This window comes from Triturus cristatus, chromosome 6, assembly GCF_964204655.1.
Source record: "Triturus cristatus chromosome 6, aTriCri1.1, whole genome shotgun sequence".
NCBI lineage: Eukaryota > Metazoa > Chordata > Amphibia > Caudata > Salamandridae > Triturus > Triturus cristatus.
In genome coordinates, this window is record NC_140589.1 from 278,701,316 (window position 1) to 278,722,840 (window position 21,525).

The 21,525-nt window shown below is 44.2% G+C and overlaps 1 protein-coding gene across 1 annotated transcript; it reads left to right on the forward strand.

Moving 5' to 3' along the window:
- Window positions 1-584: 584 nt before the first annotated feature.
- On the forward strand, window positions 585-20,916 carry RDH14 (retinol dehydrogenase 14). The gene is made up of 2 exons (XM_085610639.1): window positions 585-986; window positions 20,058-20,916. The coding sequence occupies exons 1-2, from the start codon at window positions 615-617 to the stop codon at window positions 20,673-20,675; spliced, it is 990 nt and encodes a 329-aa protein (XP_085466765.1). The 5' UTR covers window positions 585-614; the 3' UTR covers window positions 20,676-20,916.
- Window positions 20,917-21,525: the final 609 nt, after the last annotated feature.

Here is a 21,525-nt window from a genome sequence, read left to right on the forward strand (position 1 = left end):
AATCTGAAACCTTGGCAGCTATGTACTTTCGGTTTCAGGCGGTTCACAACCAGATGGTGAACGTCTGTCCATATTCATGGTAAACGAAGGACAAGCTCCAATGAACAAATTAAAGTACTAGTGCAGGTTAGCTGCGCCTGCGCCAGGGAAGACAGGACCGAGTACCAAGGGCGTGATTTACACAAGAAACGTGAGACAACTGGCTCCGTCGTCTTTCCTTGTTAAAATGGAGCGGCCATCTTGTAATGGAACAACATTGTATTGCTCGTGCGCGTGACCTCATTACTACTACTAGATAGTAAAGTAAATATTTGATATGACACATTCACTGTTTTTTTATGCGCATTTTGCTACATAAACTAAGTTTATATTTCACATTACGTTTTACTCTAAATTACAGTAACGTGTTTTTTCCATTCGCTAGTATGCTTTGTAATATTTAGAAACTAATAAAATTCTTAGCAGCTAAGCTTTTCTTCTGACTTTTTTTATATTTCAACTGATTCAACATCTACCACCATCGAAAACGGGGCGTTTTACAATGGTGGCCACAACCCAGTTCAGAGGCGTAGAAAGGTCAGGCAGTGACTCCACACAGTCTTATCTCGATATCTATGTCTGGCATGTCAGGGACTGTGCTGCTCACCGCCGCTGCCCTGGGGCTGGGGGGCGCTGTTTTACTGCTGGGCCGTCGGCTCTTTTCATCTGGGCTCCGACGGTGCCCGCTCAGCCTCATGCGGGGCAAGACGGTTATCATAACTGGTGGCAACAGTGGCATCGGTAAAGCTACTGCTACCGAGCTAGTGAAGAGACAAGCGCGGGTGATCTTGGCCTGCAGAGACAGGCAGCGGGCGGAGGAGGCGGCACGAGACATCCTGCGCGAGGCTGCGGAGGGCGGCGTCGCTGAGCTTGGGGAGGTAGTCATCCGACACCTGGATCTGGCCTCTCTGAGCTCGGTGCAACGTTTCTGTCATGGGGTGATCCAGGTAAATAAGGAATTTCACGATGTGCCCCACCCACGCGCCAATGATCTTGGTTGTCATAACCTGTTATTCCTCCCAGTGCATTCTCTGCTGCACCAACCTCTAGCACTTTCTAAAATTGCGCATTTACCCCAAATATTTTAATACCAAGCTGGCTAATGTCAACACCGGCTCCACACGATTCATTCACCCTCACATTGGGGCATATTATCAAGCCAGGCGATAAAATTATCGCCGCAACGGCGATAATGGGCTTGATAATATGCTCTATGGAATTCCAATTGAAGCCCATGTTAGATGTCCTTCACATCGAACATGGGTTTCAATTGGAATTCCATAGAGCATATTTACAAGCCCATTATCACCGTTTTAGCGGCAGTTCTCTGACGCTAAAGCAGGGATAATTTTATCGCATGGCTTGATAATATGCCACTCTGTTCCAATGCCCACCTCTCTCCCGTGCACCCATATGCATTAAGGCTGATTGATGCCTGTGCATATTTCCTGCCGCTCCCCTCCTCACCAACAATATGTTTCTTCCTCTGGTGATCCAGAAAGAACACGCACAAAGTCATGTACTGATTTAAGCTTACATTTCTGCTGCACAACATTTGCTCTACGTATTTCGTTATACGGGTCTTTCGTCGGTACAGATCTATTGTTGTTGCAGGCCCAGTCCTTCTCACCCCTGTTTTTGCCTGATTTCCTAGAACTGAAATTTGAATGTATAAATTCAAAGCAGATTTTGAGGTGAGACTACATTTTTGATGAGAAATTGGCTTACTCTGCTGCCATGAACAACTAAAATACAAATTAGGAAAACCACTCGCCTGGGAGAACAAATTGCTGCATCTGGGAATTATACAAAACGTATTCAACATTTTTGTTTTTCTTTTTTTCATCATTGTTGCACTTCTCCTGTACTGCTTCTGTCCCAGGAAATGTGTGGATCTTTAGCTAGTTTCTTCACTGACAAACCTCATGTTATTTTTTTCAACATTTTCCATTGCTACTACTTTCAATGTTTATACGTTAAATGGCTGCAGTTGTTCTATCCATATTCAACTCTCACTTGTTTCTGCAGACTTTGATTCTCTGACCCCAGAATTAATCAAGAAATTTGTGCTTTTAAGTTAAATTCGGTTCTCCTTGTGTAGTGTGTTGTGCTCAATTGTTGAATTCTAGCATTGGTAAGCTTAGCCCATTCATCACATTTGTGCAACACTTCTTTGTGTCTTCTGTGGTACTCTGCCCTGGAAGCATGCTAATGTTTTCCTGTATCTTGAAAAACAGTAGATCCTTATACTCCTAGTAACTATTATCTTATTTCTCTTCTACTCGTTCAAATTAACGTGTTGTGGAAACATCGGGGCATATTAAAAAGCCAGGCGATAAAATTATCGCCGCACAGCGATAATGGGCTTGATAATATGCTCTATGGAATTCCATTTGAAGCCCATGTTAAATGTGAAGGACGTCTAACATGGGCTTCAATTGGAATTCCATAGAGCATATTATCACGCCCATTATCGCCGCTTTAGCGGCAGTTTTCTGCCGCTAAAGCGGCGATAATTTTATCGCCTGGTTTGTTAATATGCCCCATCATTTCTGTCATCACCTCTCGCTTGGACTCAGATTCCATGCCTAACCCAGCTCTATCAAGATTTCATACTCCATAGTTCGGTGTCACCCCTGATTGAGGTGGTTGGCGAACTGTGCTGGGTTTAAGACAGTGGTGGCAGTGTAGCTCTTGTTATTTTAATCTCTACCTGTTCCAATACCATCGGCAACATGAACTTGTTAGTTGAGGCCCAGCAATGAGATAAGTAAGGACTTATTTACAGGACAGTACCCAAGCAGTTAAGATCTTATTCTGCATTTCAGCATCTAAACGTGCAAGGGGTCCCACAGGGTTCTTCTTTAAGCCCACAATTGTTTTATATGTATATTGCCAACTTGAGCAGATCACATGATGTCACCTTTATGACCTATGCAAAGGATAACCAGCTAATCACTTTACTGTGTGATTGGCTGTATGGACCTTTGTTAGTTGAAAGGAGAGTGAATAAGGACCTAATATTTAAATTAATTACCATATCCCGTGAAGACCAATTGGGACTAAACAGAAATCAACAAAGCGGTTTGACGTGATTTGAAAGGGGTTTATTAACAAACTTAGTCAGGTTAAAAGCCTTGATAATCAGATATTTTAAGTGTAAGCATTTTCATTACATATTTATATTGTCATAAATTAGCATAAGATAAAACACAACAGGAACCAAGATTGCATAAAGAAAACAGAATATCCAGGGCGTGTGCACTATAATGGACAACCTCTAATCCATGCTAAAAAGAATAGCTCAAGCATGGCATTTGGTTGAGGCAAATAAGGTAAAGTGTCTGCTTCAGAAAACAAAATGAAGGTTTCTGATGAGGGAATTGGAATACTGAGGCATGAAGCTTTACCACTCAAGCAGTAAAGATTAGCAGAATCAAGAAAAGTCTTCACTGCTCTAAGTCAGCAAACTTCTTCTAAGGCAACCTCTATGCTCTCTCGCTCTAACTCTTGCTCACTTGTCTAAGGAACACATGCTATTATAATTCAACAGAACTATAAATGCAACATTTCAGCCGATAAACTCCCTTATTCCTCAGACTATGACAATGGTGTAAACATGACTTAGTCCTGGAGTTTTTACACTGAACAGAATCAGTGGTTCTGTGATCTTCCAACGAGTCTCGCTTCCAGGCAGCTTCTTCGCCTCCCGGTGAGAACCTCACTATTAGTTGTGTAATACATAACAAATGCTTGTTCACTAACTAATATAAGGTGTCTGGAAAATTACAGCATCTGCAGTGGGTAGGGAAAGAAAAAATCTTGTGCAAAACAACTGTGAAAATGAGTGCAGGTCTTTTAGCCTTAAATATTTAAAGTCGACATTCATAATTCCATTAATATGAGGCTAACTTGATTCATTATAACATGTTAACTCGAGTGTTTGCTTATAATTGCTAAGTGTGGTAAATATGTGCACACTTTATTTAATGTGGTAAATTACACTTTGTTTATGAATGTGTTTAATTTTTTGCAAATGAGATAATACCCTCCAGAGATTTTAGGTGGCTCCGTGCGGGTTCAAGGAGCTTGCTGCCGTGTCATAAAGCTCTGGCAACTCAAGGAGGGGCTGGGGTACAGGTTGCCATGAAAGGAAACTCTCGGGGAGGGGTTGGGGATAAGAAGCCGTGAATTTTCTTTCCTGCTCAAAGAGTCCTTAGAAAACAGCTGGATAACTCAAAAGGAGGTGGACTTCCTCTCTGAAAAACAACCAAAGATGCCACATTTCTATATCTTCCCCAAGGTTCACAAGAAAATACACCCACCACCCGAGAGTATCTGGGATCGGTTCAGTGCTGGAACCCCCCTCACAGTTGATGACTTTTTCTCAAACCACTAGTAGCCAATTGCCCTCGTACCTGAAGGATAGGAAGGACATCTTAAAAAAACTACAGGTGAGGAACCATACAGAGACCTCTTCCAATCCACCCACCGAGGCTTCACCCATCCACCATGTGAGGTGGGAGTCTTCCCCTGGAAGACCGAGACAAGCTAAAGACGTTCCTGCGTTAGAGAGTATAACAATTCTCTGGCCGTATTTATTACAATCCATAAACATGACATTAAAAACATTTTGCAGCATTCTTGTATATTATTTACAATATGTACAGCACTTCATTGGGGATAACTAATACATAGAATCTCCTAACATTAGCTCTCGAAGGAGTCATGATTGACCACTCCCCAGGCACCTATGGTATCAACTATTCCTATGGTCTCAGGGGTCGTGTAGCCCCCTCCCCCCCCCCCCCCCCCAACAAGTTGCACATCACAAGTCAAACTCGCCTGCTCCTGCAAGATAGAGGAAGCATGATCCAGCATGAAATCTGGACCCCAAAACATCCATGCCAGAGCAAACCCAAGAAGGTATCCCCCGTCACCCAATGGGAGATGGGTCTGGGCAACCTGGCCATACCTTTGGTTCCCTGGCGCAGTCTCCATTCCCCAACATCCTCAGGGCAATGTTCACTGCAGTACCCCAGCCCTGGTTTGAGCCAAAGGCTTTCAATTCCAACCTAAAGTCGCCTTCTATTCCTGATGCCAAGGTTGTCCACCTGCTTTGTGTCCAAACATAATTCCTTCCCTGCCACAGGCCTGGGTGGTTTCCTGACCAGTGCGGCCTCCCCACAAAGACTTGCCATACATAGTGATGAGAAAAATTATGTATTGCAAAGGCTTCCAAATTTTCAACAAACCGTCCATGATCAATGTCCGTCAGGTGGACCTCGTCCCTGTGGAACAGTGACTCCTCATGAAGGTACTCATGAGGAATAGTCCTTAACGGTGCTGTATTGAGTAGCTGCTTCATTCTGTTATTCAGACGCCTGGCTGACTCATTAAAGCCCTTAGCAGACCGGCCTAACCTCCATACTCATCTAGGTATGATGTGCGACCATGCAATGACAGAACAGGGGTATCTTTTTGCTAACCAAGAGATTTCCACCATTAAATTCTCGAATAGGACTCGTCTGCCTATTGTTTCCAAGTCATTGCCCCCTTTGTGTAGAATGATGAGCGCAGGCGGTGGTGGCCAGCGGTGCAAAACCTCCTCGACGAGTTGACAAAGACCATCCAGGCACATACTACCTTTACCAAAGCAATGGAACCGAAGACCAGCTTCCACTGCCTGACCATGTTACAGGTTAAAAAAAAAAACAGCACTGCCCGTCGAACACAGGAATCCTCAAGAATCCAAACACTGGCTGGAGCCATGTGACCTATGAGAAACTGAGAGGAGCTCAACTGTTACTTATGTCATCTCGTGAGGCATCAAAAAATGCCCTTGTCATGGGGAGACACACACAGCGCTTATAGCAGTCCGACTTCCACCTACCAATCCCCTTGACTGTTTCTACGCTAAGCCCTGCCCTCACTGCTCATGTTGCTGTACCTATCCTAAAGGAGTTGGGACTAAAGTTTACCTGGATACCAGCTGCCTTTGAGTCCTTGTGCAGTACGTAAAAGAAATGGTGTCTTGTGAGCGTTTTGCCTGATGCATAGACAAATAGGGAGGTTGATGCTGGGGAGGTTGGGGGGAGGGGGTGGAGATCTGTAACAGTCTGCGAATTGTGGCCACAAGGCACCCAATGAAGTCGCCTGCCTTCCCCAAGAGTAATTTTTCCCCTCTTCCCAACTGGTCCATCTTCTTTTAAAAAAGATGTTTTAACAGTTTTTATTAGATTTTATTATGAACAATACAAAATAAGCCAATACATTGAGAAATAGGTCTAGCTTATGTATCAGATTACAGTGTAGGGTCCCATAACAACACATCTGAATGAACTCAGCATATACAGAATTACCAATCCAGTTGCCCATCACCTGTGTATATGTTGTGTAGCTGTCAATCATTTCGCGCCTGATTTCTGGGGATAGAGGGAAACGGGGCTGTAAGGCCTTCACCTCCTCTCCACCTCCCCAGGGTTTTGATGCGTCAATGAGGATTCTATTCCTCCCTCTTCTATCTCAAGTCCATAAAAGCTCATCCAGGGGGTCCAATTTTTCTTAAACATTTTGGGACATCCTCTTGCCTAATATACCACCCTCTCAGCGACCATATACACGTCCATGCTCGCTCTCCACTGTACTATCGTCGGGAGAGTGGGCGCTCCCAAAAGTCGGGCTACATCTCTCTTTGCCACCACAAGGCCCACATTACATAGTAGTAGTTTAGTGCGTGGTAGATCTACATCCGAGGACACCAATAGCAGAATAAACTTGGCATCTATGAGGAGTTCCATTCCCAGTACCTTGCTAACCTCCTCCAGTATCTGGGACCAGTAAGTTCTAATCTGTTGACCTTCCTAAAGTGTGTGCACGAATGTACCCCTTTCCGTCTTGCAGCGCAAGCAATTTGGTGTCTCTGCTCTCCCTATTTTGTGCAGTCACACCCTGTCATAATACACCCTGTGTAATATTTCAAACTGAATCATGCGAAGTCTAAACTTAATGGCTACTTCTCGTGGGTGCATTAGTGCCGCTTCCCAGTCTGCCCTTCAGTGGTCCTGTGGTGTGTTCCCAATTAGATCTTAAAGCTGTCAAATTGTCTGGAATATTATTAATTAACGTTCTATATATCCATGAGACTGCCTTACTGGGCATCTCCTCCTGTAGTAACCTACCCTATAGGGACGCAAATTCTGGGATATTTGCCGTGTCTATCTTTTCTGCCCTCCAGGCTTGTTCTAGTTGGAGGTACTTGAATCCTTGGGTGTCATTCAGGTGATAGTCGGCTTGGAGTGCCACAAAGGGGATGAGGGCTCCTTCTTTCAGGATACCGCCCAGCCGTAAGATCCCGATTGTGTTCCGGTGTCTAAAACTTTGGAGTCTAGTTATCTCGGGCAGTCTCGTACCCTCCCACAGTGGTTTCCTTCGTTAACCTCGTTAAATGCCCATTGCATTTGTCCCTCTGCCCCTTTCCAGGCCTCTAGAGTTCTTTGGGTAGCAGGAAGTAGGCAGCTGAGACCCGTCCCCCGTATATGTAGCGACGATGTGTATGTTTCTGGAATTGGATCCTTTCAAGGGCATAGGTTGGATGTCCTCCTGCTATGTGTTCCCAGTCATTGTTCACCACCAGGTGAGCAGCTCTGTAGTATGATTGTATGTCTGGTAGGGTAATTCCCCTATTGTATTGACTATGTTGTAACGTCCTCAGTGCTACTCTCGGGTGTCCCCCATCCCATAGTAGTATGCATAGTTCCTCATTTATCATCTTAAAGATAGTCTCTGGCAGTCTAAAGTACATATTTTGCAATACGTAGAGTAGTTTTGGAAGTGTTGTCATCTTATACATGGCTGCTCTGCCTAACATCATCGTCTCCATCTTCTTACATCATCCCTGAAGTCCACTAGAGCCCGCTTGATATTTTGAGCCTGGTTCATGGTTTTATGAATAGTTATAAATAGACCTAAATATTGGAACCTCTCTCGAACTACTCTTAGGCATCCAGGAAGTGTCTGGATATCCAAAGTACCTCCCACCGCGTATAGGCTGGATTTGTCCCAGTTTATTTTATGACCTGTGTATCTGCCGTACTCTTCAAACACCTGTATGATCAGAGGGAGTGTCCTGTTGGGATCAGTGGCACATAGCAATATGTCATCTGCGTAAAGCGAAATTCGCTCCTCCGCGGGGCACCCATTTTCGTTGTTGAAGCCACTCATGGACAACGATCCCTGACCAGGCACACACAAGGTTCCAGTACTAGGGCAAACAGGAGGGGGGATAGGAGGGGGGATAATTGGCAGCTCTACCTGGTGCCTCTCTGTATAGGGAATGCGTCCGATAGTACCCTGTTTACCTGCACCTTGGCACTCGGGTTGATATATAGTAACTCTACCCAGGCAAGGAGGATGGGGCCAAATCCAAACGTAAACAGTGTTTGTTGAATATATGGCCAATGGACCACATCAAACGCCTTTTCGGCATCTAATGAAAGAAATACGTGCGGGGTGGACCTATCTTTCACTGTGTCCAGCCAGTTGGTTAAGCGACGAATGTTAAAGCGCGTGGCTCGTTAGGCCCTAAAACCTGATTGGTCACAGTGAACAAGTGATGTGATTACAGGCAGCAGTCGAGCCGCAAGAATAGATGCCAGTATCTATGTCTCTACATTAAGTAATGGGATGGGGCAATAGGACCCACAGTCCATGGGGATTTGCCCTTTTTGTGGTTCACAGCCACTGTTGCATTGTAGAGATCTGGCGGGAGCGCCCTCTCAGTTTGGGCGGCAAGGTACATGTTTAACAGATGTAGACCTAGCAGGCTGGCATTACTTTTTAAAAATTCTGCCGTTAGTTCGTTTGGACATCTTGCTAATAGTGTCCACTACTTCTGTCAAGGAGATATCTTTATCAAGTTCTAATCTCTCCGTCTGTGCAAGGGTGGCCGTTGTAATCGTACTTGGGTAGTTACTGATTTGGGCCTCGTTTGCGAGGGGTCGTGCTTTGTGGAATTCAGAGTAGTAATTGGCAAATGCGCCTGCAAAGGCTGGTGCCATTGTATGCCTCTCCTCCTTGACGCATATCATATCAACCCACCTCGCCTCCACCTCCTTCCTACCCAGACACGCGAGCAGTTTCCCTGCCCTGTCTCCCGTTTCTTAGAGTGTATGTTGTGTGGCCTTAAGTATGGTTTTGGTCTCCCTCTCTGCCAGAGCTCGATATTCTCTACGCGTTACTGCAATATGCCCCGGTCTGTGCCTATCGGTGCTAGTATCTACGAGTCTCTCCAGATCTAACAGTTTCTGCTCCAAGGCCTCTAGTTCACAGGACTCGTCCCTCTTTTTGAGGGCTATTATGTTTTGAGGTCTGTCTCTTAGTACTGTTGTAAGCTTGTTATATAGTGACAGCCGAGGCAGAAGAACCCATGTTCTCCTTGAAGTATTATTATTATTTCTAAGTTTATAAAGCGCACAGCTACCCCCAACGGGGGTGTCCAGGCCCTATGACAGATGGCAGAGGTAGGTACCAGGAAGGGTCTATGGGCTGGAAAACAGCCAGGTCTTTAGGATACGTCAGAAGATAGTTTCAGACTCAGCAGTACACAGAGAGAGTGGCAGGCTGTTCCAGGCTTTGGCAGTGATCACTGCAAAGGCTCTGCCACCCATTCTAGACTGGTGGAAACGGGGAGTCGCCAAGAGGCGAAGATGATTCGGTCTAAGGGTGCGGCTGCACTGGGAGTGCTTGAATCGAGCTCTAAGATAAGCTGGACCACGACCCTGAAAAGCTCTGAAAGCCAGGACAAGAGACTTGAACTGAATACGTTTGATCACGGGAAGCCAGTGGAGCTTTCTCAAATGGGGTGTTATGGAATGGCGATATGGGATTTTGCATATCAGCCTAGCTGCCGCGTTTTGAACGATCTGCAGGTGTCTAATCAAATATGCAGGTGCCCCCAGATAAAGAATATTTGCATAGTCGAGATGTGAGGTGATCAAGGCATGAATGATAGTCTGACAGGACTCCAGGGGGAGGAAGTGAAGGATTTTGTGGAGCATGTGCAGTTTACCAAAGCAGGCAGAGGAGTCCTGACTAATTTGGGATTTGCAGGACAGCTCATTGTCAAACTGAAACCCAAGGTTCCTAGCCGAGTCCACAGGTTTTCGGAGGGGGATTCAGCTCAGATGGCCACCAAAGGGATGGAAGAGGGGGGCTTTTTTGATTACAGAACAGATCCTCGGTTTTGTCTGAGTTGAGCTTAAGCGTATTCAGTGACATCCAAGTGGAAATATTGCACAGGCAGTGTCTAAAATTTGCAAATGCCGCTTCAGAGTGATCATCAAATGAGAACAACAGTTTTGTGTCATTAGCGTAGGAGATCACTCTCACCCCACAGGATTCTACCAGTGCTGCCAAGGGGGAGAGGTAAACATTGAAGAAGAGGGGGCTCAGAGCAGAGCCCTGGGGGACCCCACAACTCAAGGGTTTCTCGGAGACAAAAGGATGGAGAGAGACTTGTTGAGTTCGACCACTAAGGTAGTATCGAATCCAGGGCAAGGGGGTGCCTTGGATCCCAAGGTTGTAAAGTCTCTCTAGCAAGATGGAATGAGAGACCGTGTCGAATACTGCGGACAGGTCAAGAAGCACTAGCATGGCTGCTTTGCCTGAATCCACACATTCGTGCACGGTCTCAGAGACTTCAAGAAGGGCAGTCTCTGTACCGGATCTGAACCCGAACTGGGAGTCGTGAAAAAGATGATGGGATTCAAGAAAGCTTGACTTTTGTTCCTGAACTAGTTTTTCCAAAACTTTGGCTGGCGCTGGTAAGAGGGAAATAGGTATATAATTTTTAAAGACCAGCGCGTCAGCATCAGACTTTTTAAGAATATGCAACTAGGAGTGCCTGTTTCCAGATTGAGGAGAAAGTACCAGTGCAAAGGGAGGAATTCCAGATCTAGTTCAGAAGAGAAATAATAAGGGGGCTAAGATGCTAAAGAATTGCGCCGGGCAGGGATCCTTAGGGGAGTCAGATTTGCAGGCGAGAAGTTTTTGAAGTGAAGTATCGATGTAGATGGGTTAGAAAGTAGTCAGCGCATCGCTGTTAGCCGCCCCGGTGTCCGGGATAGGGGACAGTGATGATGGGGCAAACGTTGAGTAAATATCCAGAAGTTTATCGTAGAAGAAGTCAGATAGCCCAGTACAAAGATCCTGGGTAGGAGGAACTGCGCTCGAGATGGCAAACGGCTTGGTGAAATCTTTAACTATTTTGAAAAGAGTTTTTGATGAGTTGCCGGCGATGTCAATTTTATTGATGAAGTACTCTCATCGCCGAGCGCAAATGTTTATGAAAATTCTTTATAGCGGCTTTAAAGACTGATTCAGCCATGGGATCATAGAATGATCTGCAGCTGCGCTCAAGTTTCTTACAGCGGCTTTTCTCGGCACAAAGCACAGGGGTAAACCAAGGGGCTGAAGGTTTTTTTTTTTTTGAGGAATTAATAGGTTTAAAGGGGGGGGGCAACAGTGTCAAGGGCCGAGGAGAGCCAGCTATGAAAGTTAAACACATCGAGCTCTGGCTCACCAGCCAACTGAAAGGGGGGTATAGGAAAATGCAGGAGTCATGGAATTGCTGGTAATTTTAAACCATTTCCTTCTGTAATCCAGGGTAGTGGGAGGGTTAGACGATCGAGGAGGTAGTGCCATGCTGAACGGAATTAAGAAGTGGTCAGACCACGTAAGTGGTAAGGGAGAAGCTGTGGCCAAATTGAAGTTAGTAAAAAATGGGTCAAGCGTATGACCGGCCCGATGGGTGGGTCCACTAACCAGCTGGGTCAGATTAAGGTCCTCCAGTGTCTCTAGAAGCTGGCGGGCTTTAGTGCAGTGGATATCATCCACATGCACGTTGAAATCTCCAAGGAACGTGAAGTGGGGGTGTTTAAGCGACAGGTCAGCAACTATGTTGTAGCGTTATGGAGCGGGGACTATGGGGGGGTCTATAGATTAGAATTCTGGCCATAGCTACATTAGGTGCTAATGTTATACTAAAATACATAGCTTCTAAGGATCCAGTATTCTGGAGTCTCCTATACGAGATTTCCCAACTTAAGTGAAGGACCACTGCAACTCCGCCTCCCACCTTGTTGTCAGCCCTATTTACCCCCGCAAATCGATAGTCACTGGGAATAGCTAGGGGTAAGGTCGGAATTAGAGTGGTCCCTTACCCATGTTTCGATAATGAACATTAGGTCCCAGGCATGTGTTTCAAGGGAGCGCAAGATATCGTCTGAGTTGCGCGGGAGGGATCTGCAATTAAGTAAGCAGGCTTTAATGAGGGGGGAGGGAGTTGCGTTCACGTTTGAGGTGCAAGAGGAAGTAGGTGTTGCTGGGAGCGGTACTGAAGGATCTACCATAAAAGTGAATGGGCAGGAATCGCATAAAAATGGGGCAAGGGGCCCGGAGAGCTCGTGGATAACCGGGGATACACAGTACCTATCTCTCAGATTGAGAAGTTGAGCCCTGGACCAGTGGATTGGATCATCAGAGGGGATACTGACAGCATGGCTGGCGCTGGTCGCAGATGGGCGTAGACGGGCTTGCCTTCGGCGTGCTGGCGGCGCGCCCGCTGCGCGTGTCCGCTGCATGTCGAAAATGACATGTGGCTTATGTAGACAGCGGGCGCTAGAAAAATAACCGTCCAGCACCGCCCCTGTCAAAGGCCGGAAGAGTAAACCTCAATGCCACCATGGGCTCCCCAAAAAAGGACTAGATACGGTCCACTGGGTGGAGTGGACGCCATAGGTCAGTCAAGCCCAGGGCATTCAGAAATTCAGCCAGTTGGGTAGGTCTACTTGACCCTGCAGTCACGCCCGTGCAGTCCATCAGTGGGTCGACTAAGTCATTAAAGTCCCCCCCCCCCCCCACCAATTATGTGTGTGGAAGGATTGGATTCCAGAAAAATCTCGGGTACTTTGTTTAGAGTCTGAGCCTGTAGCCGTGGGGGCACATAACCGCTGATTAATGTTTGTTGGGAGTTTTGCCAGGGAATTTTCTGTATGTAGTCATGTTGATTTCTTTATGGCCAGTATGTGGGATATTAGGATGGAGGGCGGGAGGAGTTGGCGGCCAGCGCTGAAAAGAGGCTGCTACTAACCATCGTAGACATGCATTGATATATGACCAATGGGTGAGAGATAATACTCTGTCCTGACATGGAACGTCAACGGACTAGGTACCAAAATCAAGAGGGGGCTAGTCACAAGGTATTTTAAGAGAGTCCAACCAGATATAATCCTCCTGCAGGAAACACATTTGATGGGAGCCCACTGTGCCTTTCTGGAAAGAGACACATATACGACACTGGCACATGCTGGGTTTACCTCGGGATCTAGGGGAATAGCCGTCCCGATTAAAAAAAAAATCACCTCCCTTTTGGACAAATAAAATTTGGACGGACCCTCGGGGCACGATCGTGGCGGTATGAGGCGGTTGGTGATGGAAGGCAATTCCATCACCTGTGCTCCTCATCTCTCGCAATATCAAGTCCCTGTCCTGATGATTTATAAAAGAGGTAATCACCGGCCTTGGAGGGGCCCCCGGAGGTAGCCATGTACTCGGCATCCTGTGGGCTTGCTCAATCGCAAACCAGGCAGAGTATTGAGTATTCGGGAAGGTGTCCTTGAGCCATTGGAAGAGGAAGGATCCTCCATCTGTACCCTCACAACCCTCCAGAAAACCTATTAAACGTAGGTTATTCCGTCATGCACGGTTTTCTGCATCGTCTACTCTCCATGCGGTCTCTTTACAAGAGGCTGCGAGCTGTGTGTCCTCTTTCCGCAGACTGCGCTAGCTGTCTTCCACCTCTGAGATGCGCTGTTCTGCACGTGCCACTTCTAAAATATTGTGTCCTGACTTTTTATGGAAACATCATGTCAAACGAAAACGAGGTCCGAACAAGGGATGACCCGAACTTCACGTACACATTAACTAACGAAAACAAGAGCCATACACAGACACTGATGTACAGAGACTCAAAGACCTGCCCGCACATGTTAACGCATTGAGAACGTTCATGTTAATTTTATATCGTTGGTTTTATTTTTGAATTTCTTTCTATGTGTGTTGCTAGGCCTCGCCCCTATGTAGCATTTGTATTTGTTTTTAACATGCTTTTATGGTCACGTTGCTGACCGACTAAAGATCATTTGAACCTTGAACTTCACTGGATTGTTTGATATCACATGCTGCTTGATAAGTGACAATTAAGAGATCGCGGCTCCCTGGCCTTGCCATAACATTCAGTAGTACAAGTATGACTTCTCGTGCTTTATTAATAAACAGCTGTAATATTCAAGTCAAATGGTGGATGGAAATAGTGCCTGCAATGACCGTTCAGCTTAGAGGAAGGGGCCGGTTTCCCCCATGGGTAAGGGAGTGTGAAGTACCTGCACACTATTGGCTTGATTTTGTGACATCCACCCATGGGCAAATATGGCTGTATTTGAAGGTACTATCATTGGACCCTTACTGTAGACAACCACTCCACACTCTGTCAATGGAATGCCTAAGAATAAAGTCTGATGTATCTGTCAAAATGTTATGATAGTGAAATATGTCGACCTTCCTGAAAAGGAAGAGTGCATTGCCCTTATGTATGTGGGTTTAAGGTATATATAATGGTTTGCTATTGACCCTGTAAAAGACAATTTTGTTTGTTACTTTGAGTTTTACATGTTCATTTCTACTGGGAGAGAGTGGATTGTGGCCAAACCGATTGTTTTAGATGATGGAACATGTTATTCAGCCCCACAATTTCCCTTGTTTACAAGTGAATGTCCAGGTGTTCATATTTGGTGCTTTAAAAATGTTTCTAGTGTGTTTTCTTAGCCATCCTAGGTTTGAATGATAAATGAAATAAGTCACAGGGAGATAGTGACTTTTCCCATGATGACAATTCTTGTCAATTTGGGAATCAAAGATTTAAATTCTGGTTTCCTCAGTTTTTGTATTTGAGCAACTAGAACATAGCATCTCCAGACACTCCTGTGGATATTTTAGTTATGCTATTCTGTGCTCTATTGTATTAAATATATATCTTAGAAGGGGCTTACATCCCACTCTCGCCTCTTCATTATTTCTCGTGTTTGCCCCTTACCTTTCCTCTGTTTCTATTGGTGGTAGCCTGTTGTTCACGGTGTTCTTCACTTATTTGTCTCTTGAGGACCAGTTACTGTTTTTATTCACTTGTGAAACTTTTTTTATCTTTTGTTTGCCTCCACAGCGCTTGAACTGTGCTTTTTAAACAAAGACACTTCTCTGGTCACGATAATCGGCGTACTGCAGCTTTATGGAATTTTTTATGTTTATGCTCATGTGCAGTGTTGTACAATTCAGGTGACTCTGAGCAGACTGTAGGCTCTTCCTGCATGCATGCCTTTCATACAGTTCCCCACATCAACAGTCAATACTCTCACTAGCTGCCTTGACTCCTCAACCACGGCTTCACACAGCGTTTGTGCTGTGCTTGTTCAATGAATCTACCAAAATGTCTACCTTGCTTGCTGCTCGTCCACCAAGCACGGCCCTCATCCTTTTTCTGCATGTTCAAAGTGATGCAGCACAGAGGGTCTAAATTCGTAATCACAACAACTCATCCATACACTCATTCATTGGTGGGGCCCATAACACCAACACGCACTCCTCATCTAATAACTCTCATTCGAATCCGTACATAGGAGAAAAGCGCTGGACATGTGGGTACCTTATTACTTATCAGGATTAATTTTCTTTACATTATATACATTTTATACATATGCACCTACAGAATCCTGACCTTAACATCAAGGCACTCCACCACTTGGTCAATGGACCAAATAGTTGGACTGGTTGATGGTGAATTAGAACCAGCTAAAACACAATTAAAGCCTAGGAAACATTTGATATTTTTTGTAATTAATTAAAGAACCACAAACTCATTTTGTATTATTTCAACTTTGTTTATCTAATAATAATTTCCCTGCATTAGCATTTATGCACTACAGTTCATAATATAAATTCAGTTTTATTTTAAAGAGAAATCAGACATTTAGTAAATAAGCATGACTTTAGAAAGCGCAGTTAATTAATTACCAATTAGCAAGCGTAGGCGAATTTCTGAGTAAACAGAGAGTTATCCGCATTCTCTGGTAGAATTTCCAGGATAGGTTGTCCGACCCTCAGCAAAGATCAAACCGTCAGACGAAATATAAGATACACTGCAACCTTCTCTCCCGAAAGCCCAATAAACCCAAGGCAAACAATTGAAATCACCACCAGCTCAATGCAGACCCAATGCCATGAAAGATCAACCCGATGTTCACCCCCCTTTGGCGGATAATGACTTTATATACCCTTTTTCCCTATTACTTCATGCTAACGTGCAACAATTTAGGGGTAGAGAAATGTTCTGATTGGACAGTTCGGGGTTACCTGAGAGTTTTTCTAAAGTTTCCCAGGGTAAACTGGTTCTCCATGAGACTTGGCATTGGAAGGCGCAATTTGTATAATTTCCTTTTTCTCTCGGGCGAAAGTTGCAAATGTAGACATTTCTCCACAGGTTCTGTATTGACCCTTTCGCTGTTCTCACAGCATCGTCAGTTGGCAGGCAAACACGTTCATCCTTGACAAGGAACACGGTGTCATAGGTCTGAGGTCATTGGGAGATCTCCATAGCCATCCGATTCTGCGCAGAAACACTCGCGCTCACATGGTGGCGTTCGCGGTAGAGACTCCATCTTGGGTACTGCGGCCTAGTAGGCCCGAATGCCAACTTAAGCATAAACAAACATAAGAGTAATTAAAATATAGAAATTGAGATTCTAATGTTTAAACCCACACTAATCCCAAAGTATATTAGTATTTCCCTAGCTGTAGCAACATTTAAAGTGATGATACTCACCATTTTGTGATCCTGAAAGCAACATAAATCCTGCAATTTTCTTTTTCACCGCAATCTAAAGTTAGTTTGTGTATCATAATTAATTAATTATTCTTCCATGCAATTAGCATTTTAGTCCCACGTGTATCTCGTGTTTATCATGTTTATCAAAGTGTAAAAGTTGATTAGTAAATTTCTCTGCAAACATGTTAATTACATTAATTTTAGAATGATTACATAATTAATTACATGCAATGTAGAGGAGGTATACAAAATCTTGTTTTACCTGCTCCATCAAGAGCAAGCTGGTTTTAGAGAGTGCTAAGTCCGTCTTCCATTTCAGCAATGAAACTGCAGAATTGCAAGCTTATTGAATACATAACTCTGGTGCATGAGGAGCAAACCTAACGCAGCTCATCCCTCAGCCTTTCACTGCAGCAGAAGCCGGGCTGCAGTAAGCGCCTTTCTTGAGAGTTAAGTTCCACTGCAAGCCTTACTCTAACCATTGACGAGGTGGCTCTAGTTTCCGACTGTCATCGGACAGTCTGGACGACTCTCCCAACAGCCATGTGTTCCTTGTGATCTGCAAGTCGACGTCCGAGGTTGTGATCCACCAGCACTTTTCAGAGTTAGGTGACATGCAGGTTAGCTTGGTATTTTCGCTGAGACTCAACGTGCATCTCTTCCATGGCCCAGCAGGCCTGAGAAGACTTGGCAAACTTGACAAAGGATATCCTATTGGACTGTTTGATGTGCTTGTCTGTCACTACCCATATATCCTGGATGTCACCGAATTCCGAAAAGTGCTGGTAGAGCACATCCTACGACGTCGGCTTAGTGATCACAAGGAACACACACACGGTGAGGCTAGGCACTGAACTGTAAGATGCCTAGTCCCACCCGCTTTCCTTTTTTGCTTCAACTTTGCTACAACTCTTGTCTTCTCCACTTTGTTCCTCAATAACTGCATTTCACTTTATGCTATAGTCATGTAAATGTGCACCAGTATTCTCCCTTAAAATCGAGAGACTGCAACTACTTCCCTCCCCCGCCATGTTTGTGTCCTGTGATTGTCCTGGTTTCCGGCCTGCTCTGTGTGCAGTGCACTGTGCAGCCGCAGCAGACATTTTAGGTCACTGACTTAGTTTGTTTGGAACGTTCTTTGTAAGAAGAAGTTTGTTTATGGAAAAAATTGAATCAAGTAATTATCACTATGTCATTACATACCGCAAAACACAGTATTAAACAAAATTAGTTAAGTCACATGCGCCTCACGCTTAAGACTTGGGTAAATGCATTAGTACTTGGGTCTTAGATTTAAAATTTCCTTAAAAGTGTGGCAATTTACTTATTCCTATACTTCCACACAAAATGAAAATGTATGTTGTGTAGTTTCCATGCATGTATATTATAGCCAGCATTATGCTGCCTCCCTCGGAAATCCCTTCAATTACCACGTGTTTCAAAAAGGGCACCTGAATTCGCCTAGCCAGTAGAAACTGTCTCCTGGTATATGGAAATGTACTATTCCGTTGTGGTTAATATGGTGGAAATCTGGCCAAATTCAAACATTTGTCTTAAGTTTTGTGGTGCATTATGAAATTAAACCACTGTCTAGTTCTTCATTAACAAGCTATTTAAATGCTTGTAGCAGTAATACACGCTTTACTCTTCATAAGTCTCTTACCCATGTATTTTATTTCTGCACCATTTTGTTCTCCCAGGCTCAGCCCCTTATAATGTTGTCCTTTATTCTCCTACAGTGTTCCACAGACAGTAAAGTATTATTATTTTCATTACAAATATCGGTGAACATGCACACCTTTTTGCATATGACACCCATACCTTCTGGCATTCAGGTACCCCCATTCAAATATTAGTTTACCATATCCGTTTTACACCTGCTCACCAAGCCAAAACCTACAACAATAAAAAGTTATTACTATTCACATAGGTGAAACCTATTGCATTTACCAATGCTTTTTCCTCTTTGCCAACTTATTTCTCAGCTCGCCCTTCTCCTGTGCCATTTTACTCCCTTCTGTTTCTTTCCCTCCAAACTCTTGTCACTCTTTTTACTCCCCTCACCTTTTTTTGCATCTTGACTATATTCATTAAACCATATGTGTGTATGTACAGGGATGTGTTGGTACTTGTTAAGCATGAACCTAGTTTGAGAGCAACAAATCGCTAGAGAGGGGTCCGGACCCCGGAAATATTAAATTATTGTGGAAGGTCATTGGTAGACTTTCGGTTCCAGGGTAGTGTTCATTAATTTAGATGTGTGTCCCATGATGAGCTCAGAGGTGATAGTTTAGTATCTGGGGAGACAGCTGAGAAGGGTGTTCCCTCTGTCCAGATGGACCCTCTTGAATTTGTCATTTACACTTCCGTTTGTTACCATTATTCTCTCTCCTTGTGCTACTCTATCTCTGGACCTTTGTATCTTCTCTCCTCTCACGAGAGAGTCCTCTCTTGAGCGATATTGTGGAATTATTAAGCGTGTGTGGTATAGATAGATCGGTGCTCTGGCTTTCTGCTGGAACTAGGAGTCAATCGCCATACAGACAGCCACTTCTCCAATCCTCAGATTTTTTTTTCTTTTGATACAAATGTTCAACAGGTATGCCATGCAGGCCTCCATTTACACTGTTGTGACCCACAACCATATTAAATTCCAAAGCATCATTAATGTTGAAGAATTGCATGAGGACCCTGGAAATGCCCGGGCAGGCGCCCACGAAAAACTGGCCCCAGCTAACATCACCAAACGTCCACCTAATAGGAGACATTGGGATTTTGTTTCTTCATTTAAATGTAGTGTTCCTTGTAGATGGTTCCTAGTTTAAATACATCAGCAGAGGGTAAACTTTCTAAAAGTTGTCAACCACTTACTGTACAAATTGTGTAGTGTGCGACTTTACTTTTGTAATGGAATAAGAACAAGACAATTTTTTGCTTCTCTGTTGCTTGCCAATTGAGACACTTTTACCTTTGCTGAATTATATGATGCCCATATGGATTTAAGACGGACATATTCACATTGCTATTCATTTACATAATACACCATTGAGAAGCTTTACTTTACTTTTTTTTCTCTTCAAAGGACGAGCCCAGGCTGGATGTGTTGATCAACAATGCAGGGATATTTCAGTGTCCGTACATGAAGACCGAAGATGGTTTTGAGATGCAGTTTGGTGTGAACCACCTGGGCCACTTCCTGCTCACTCAACTTCTCCTTGGTCTCCTGAAAAAATCAGCCCCAAGCAGGATTGTTGTAGTGTCCTCCAAACTGTACAAATACGGGGACATCAACTTTGATGACTTGAACAGTGAGATAAACTACAATAAAAGCTTTGCTTACAGTCGAAGCAAATTGGCCAACATATTATTTACCAGGGAACTAGCCAGGCGCCTGGAAGGTACAGGAGTCACTGTAAATGCTTTACATCCTGGGATTGTTAGGACCAATCTAGGCAGGTATATCAACATTCCGTTACTAGCCAAACCCCTTTTCAGTTTAGTGTCATGGGCCTTCTTTAAAACTCCTTTAGAAGGAGCACAGACTTCTATTTATTTAGCATCATCTCCAGAAGTGGAGGGGTTATCAGACTTGTATTTTGGGGATTGCAAAAAGGAGGAACTGTTGCCTAAAGCCATGGATGATTCTGTTGCACGAAAACTGTGGGATATAAGCGAAGTTATGGTTGGACTTGTAAAATAATTATTCATATTCGAAATTCAGCAAAGGCCGGGTATTAACATGACACTTCCAGCTTGTAGTACACATGAAAAGCTCATAATCAATCTGTTAAACATATTGGACTTTTATTCAGCAATTCTGATTGTAAGTTGTATTTGACATGACTGTGGTAATCGTGTTGATGGAGTTTTTGTGTGTTTCTAATTTGTTTTTCCAAAGTTGAACATGAGCACAAATAAAGAATACAACCCTATGGAATATGCATCGTGGTTGCCTGTTCTATATGTAACCAAACATATTGTTTTTCACTGCTAGTGCACGTGCACAGTAGTTACCCATACTTATCTTTCAATGAGTTGTCTTAATTGCAGATCTAGGAATGAGGGTTCTGTAGGGGGGACATACACTTGCACGCTGGCTTTACCACACAATGCGTTTACCAGGCAAGTGAGTTTTTGTAGCGAGGTAGAGAGAGAGGGAGAGAAAATGAATGTGTGTGTATATGTGTGTGTGTGTGTGTGTGTGTATCTGGATAGTTCTAGTTAGGTTTGCTTTTCCATGGACATGGTTTATTTTTTAAATTTTTTTGCTAATAACTTTTGAGCCATTTAACGAATTTTCATGAAACGTTCCACAAAAAGCGAATTCACCTCACCTCCTTCCTGGAACATTTCGGGGTGATCAATCAAGCGGGAGCAAGACCAAAGGAGGAGGGGGCGCAAAAAGGCAAATATCCTTGTGCAATTTCCATAGACTTGTGTCAGGAACCTAGATCTTGGTATGCAGATTGTGCTTGTTTTTCGGTCCATGGGACACCATCCTTCCGAGCCCAATGTATTTATTATAGGGGAAGGGGCCTCACAGCCCCCAC

What these genes read in the sequence shown, in the direction of transcription:
- RDH14 (XM_085610639.1), top strand. Translation starts at nt 615, where the DNA reads ATGTCTGGCATGTCAGGGACTGTGCTGCTCACCGCCGCTGCCCTGGGG. An exon ending in TCTGTCATGGGGTGATCCAG is followed by an intron (nt 987 to 20,057) that starts GTAAATAAGGAA and finishes TTCTCTTCAAAG; the next exon opens with GACGAGCCCAGGCTGGATGT.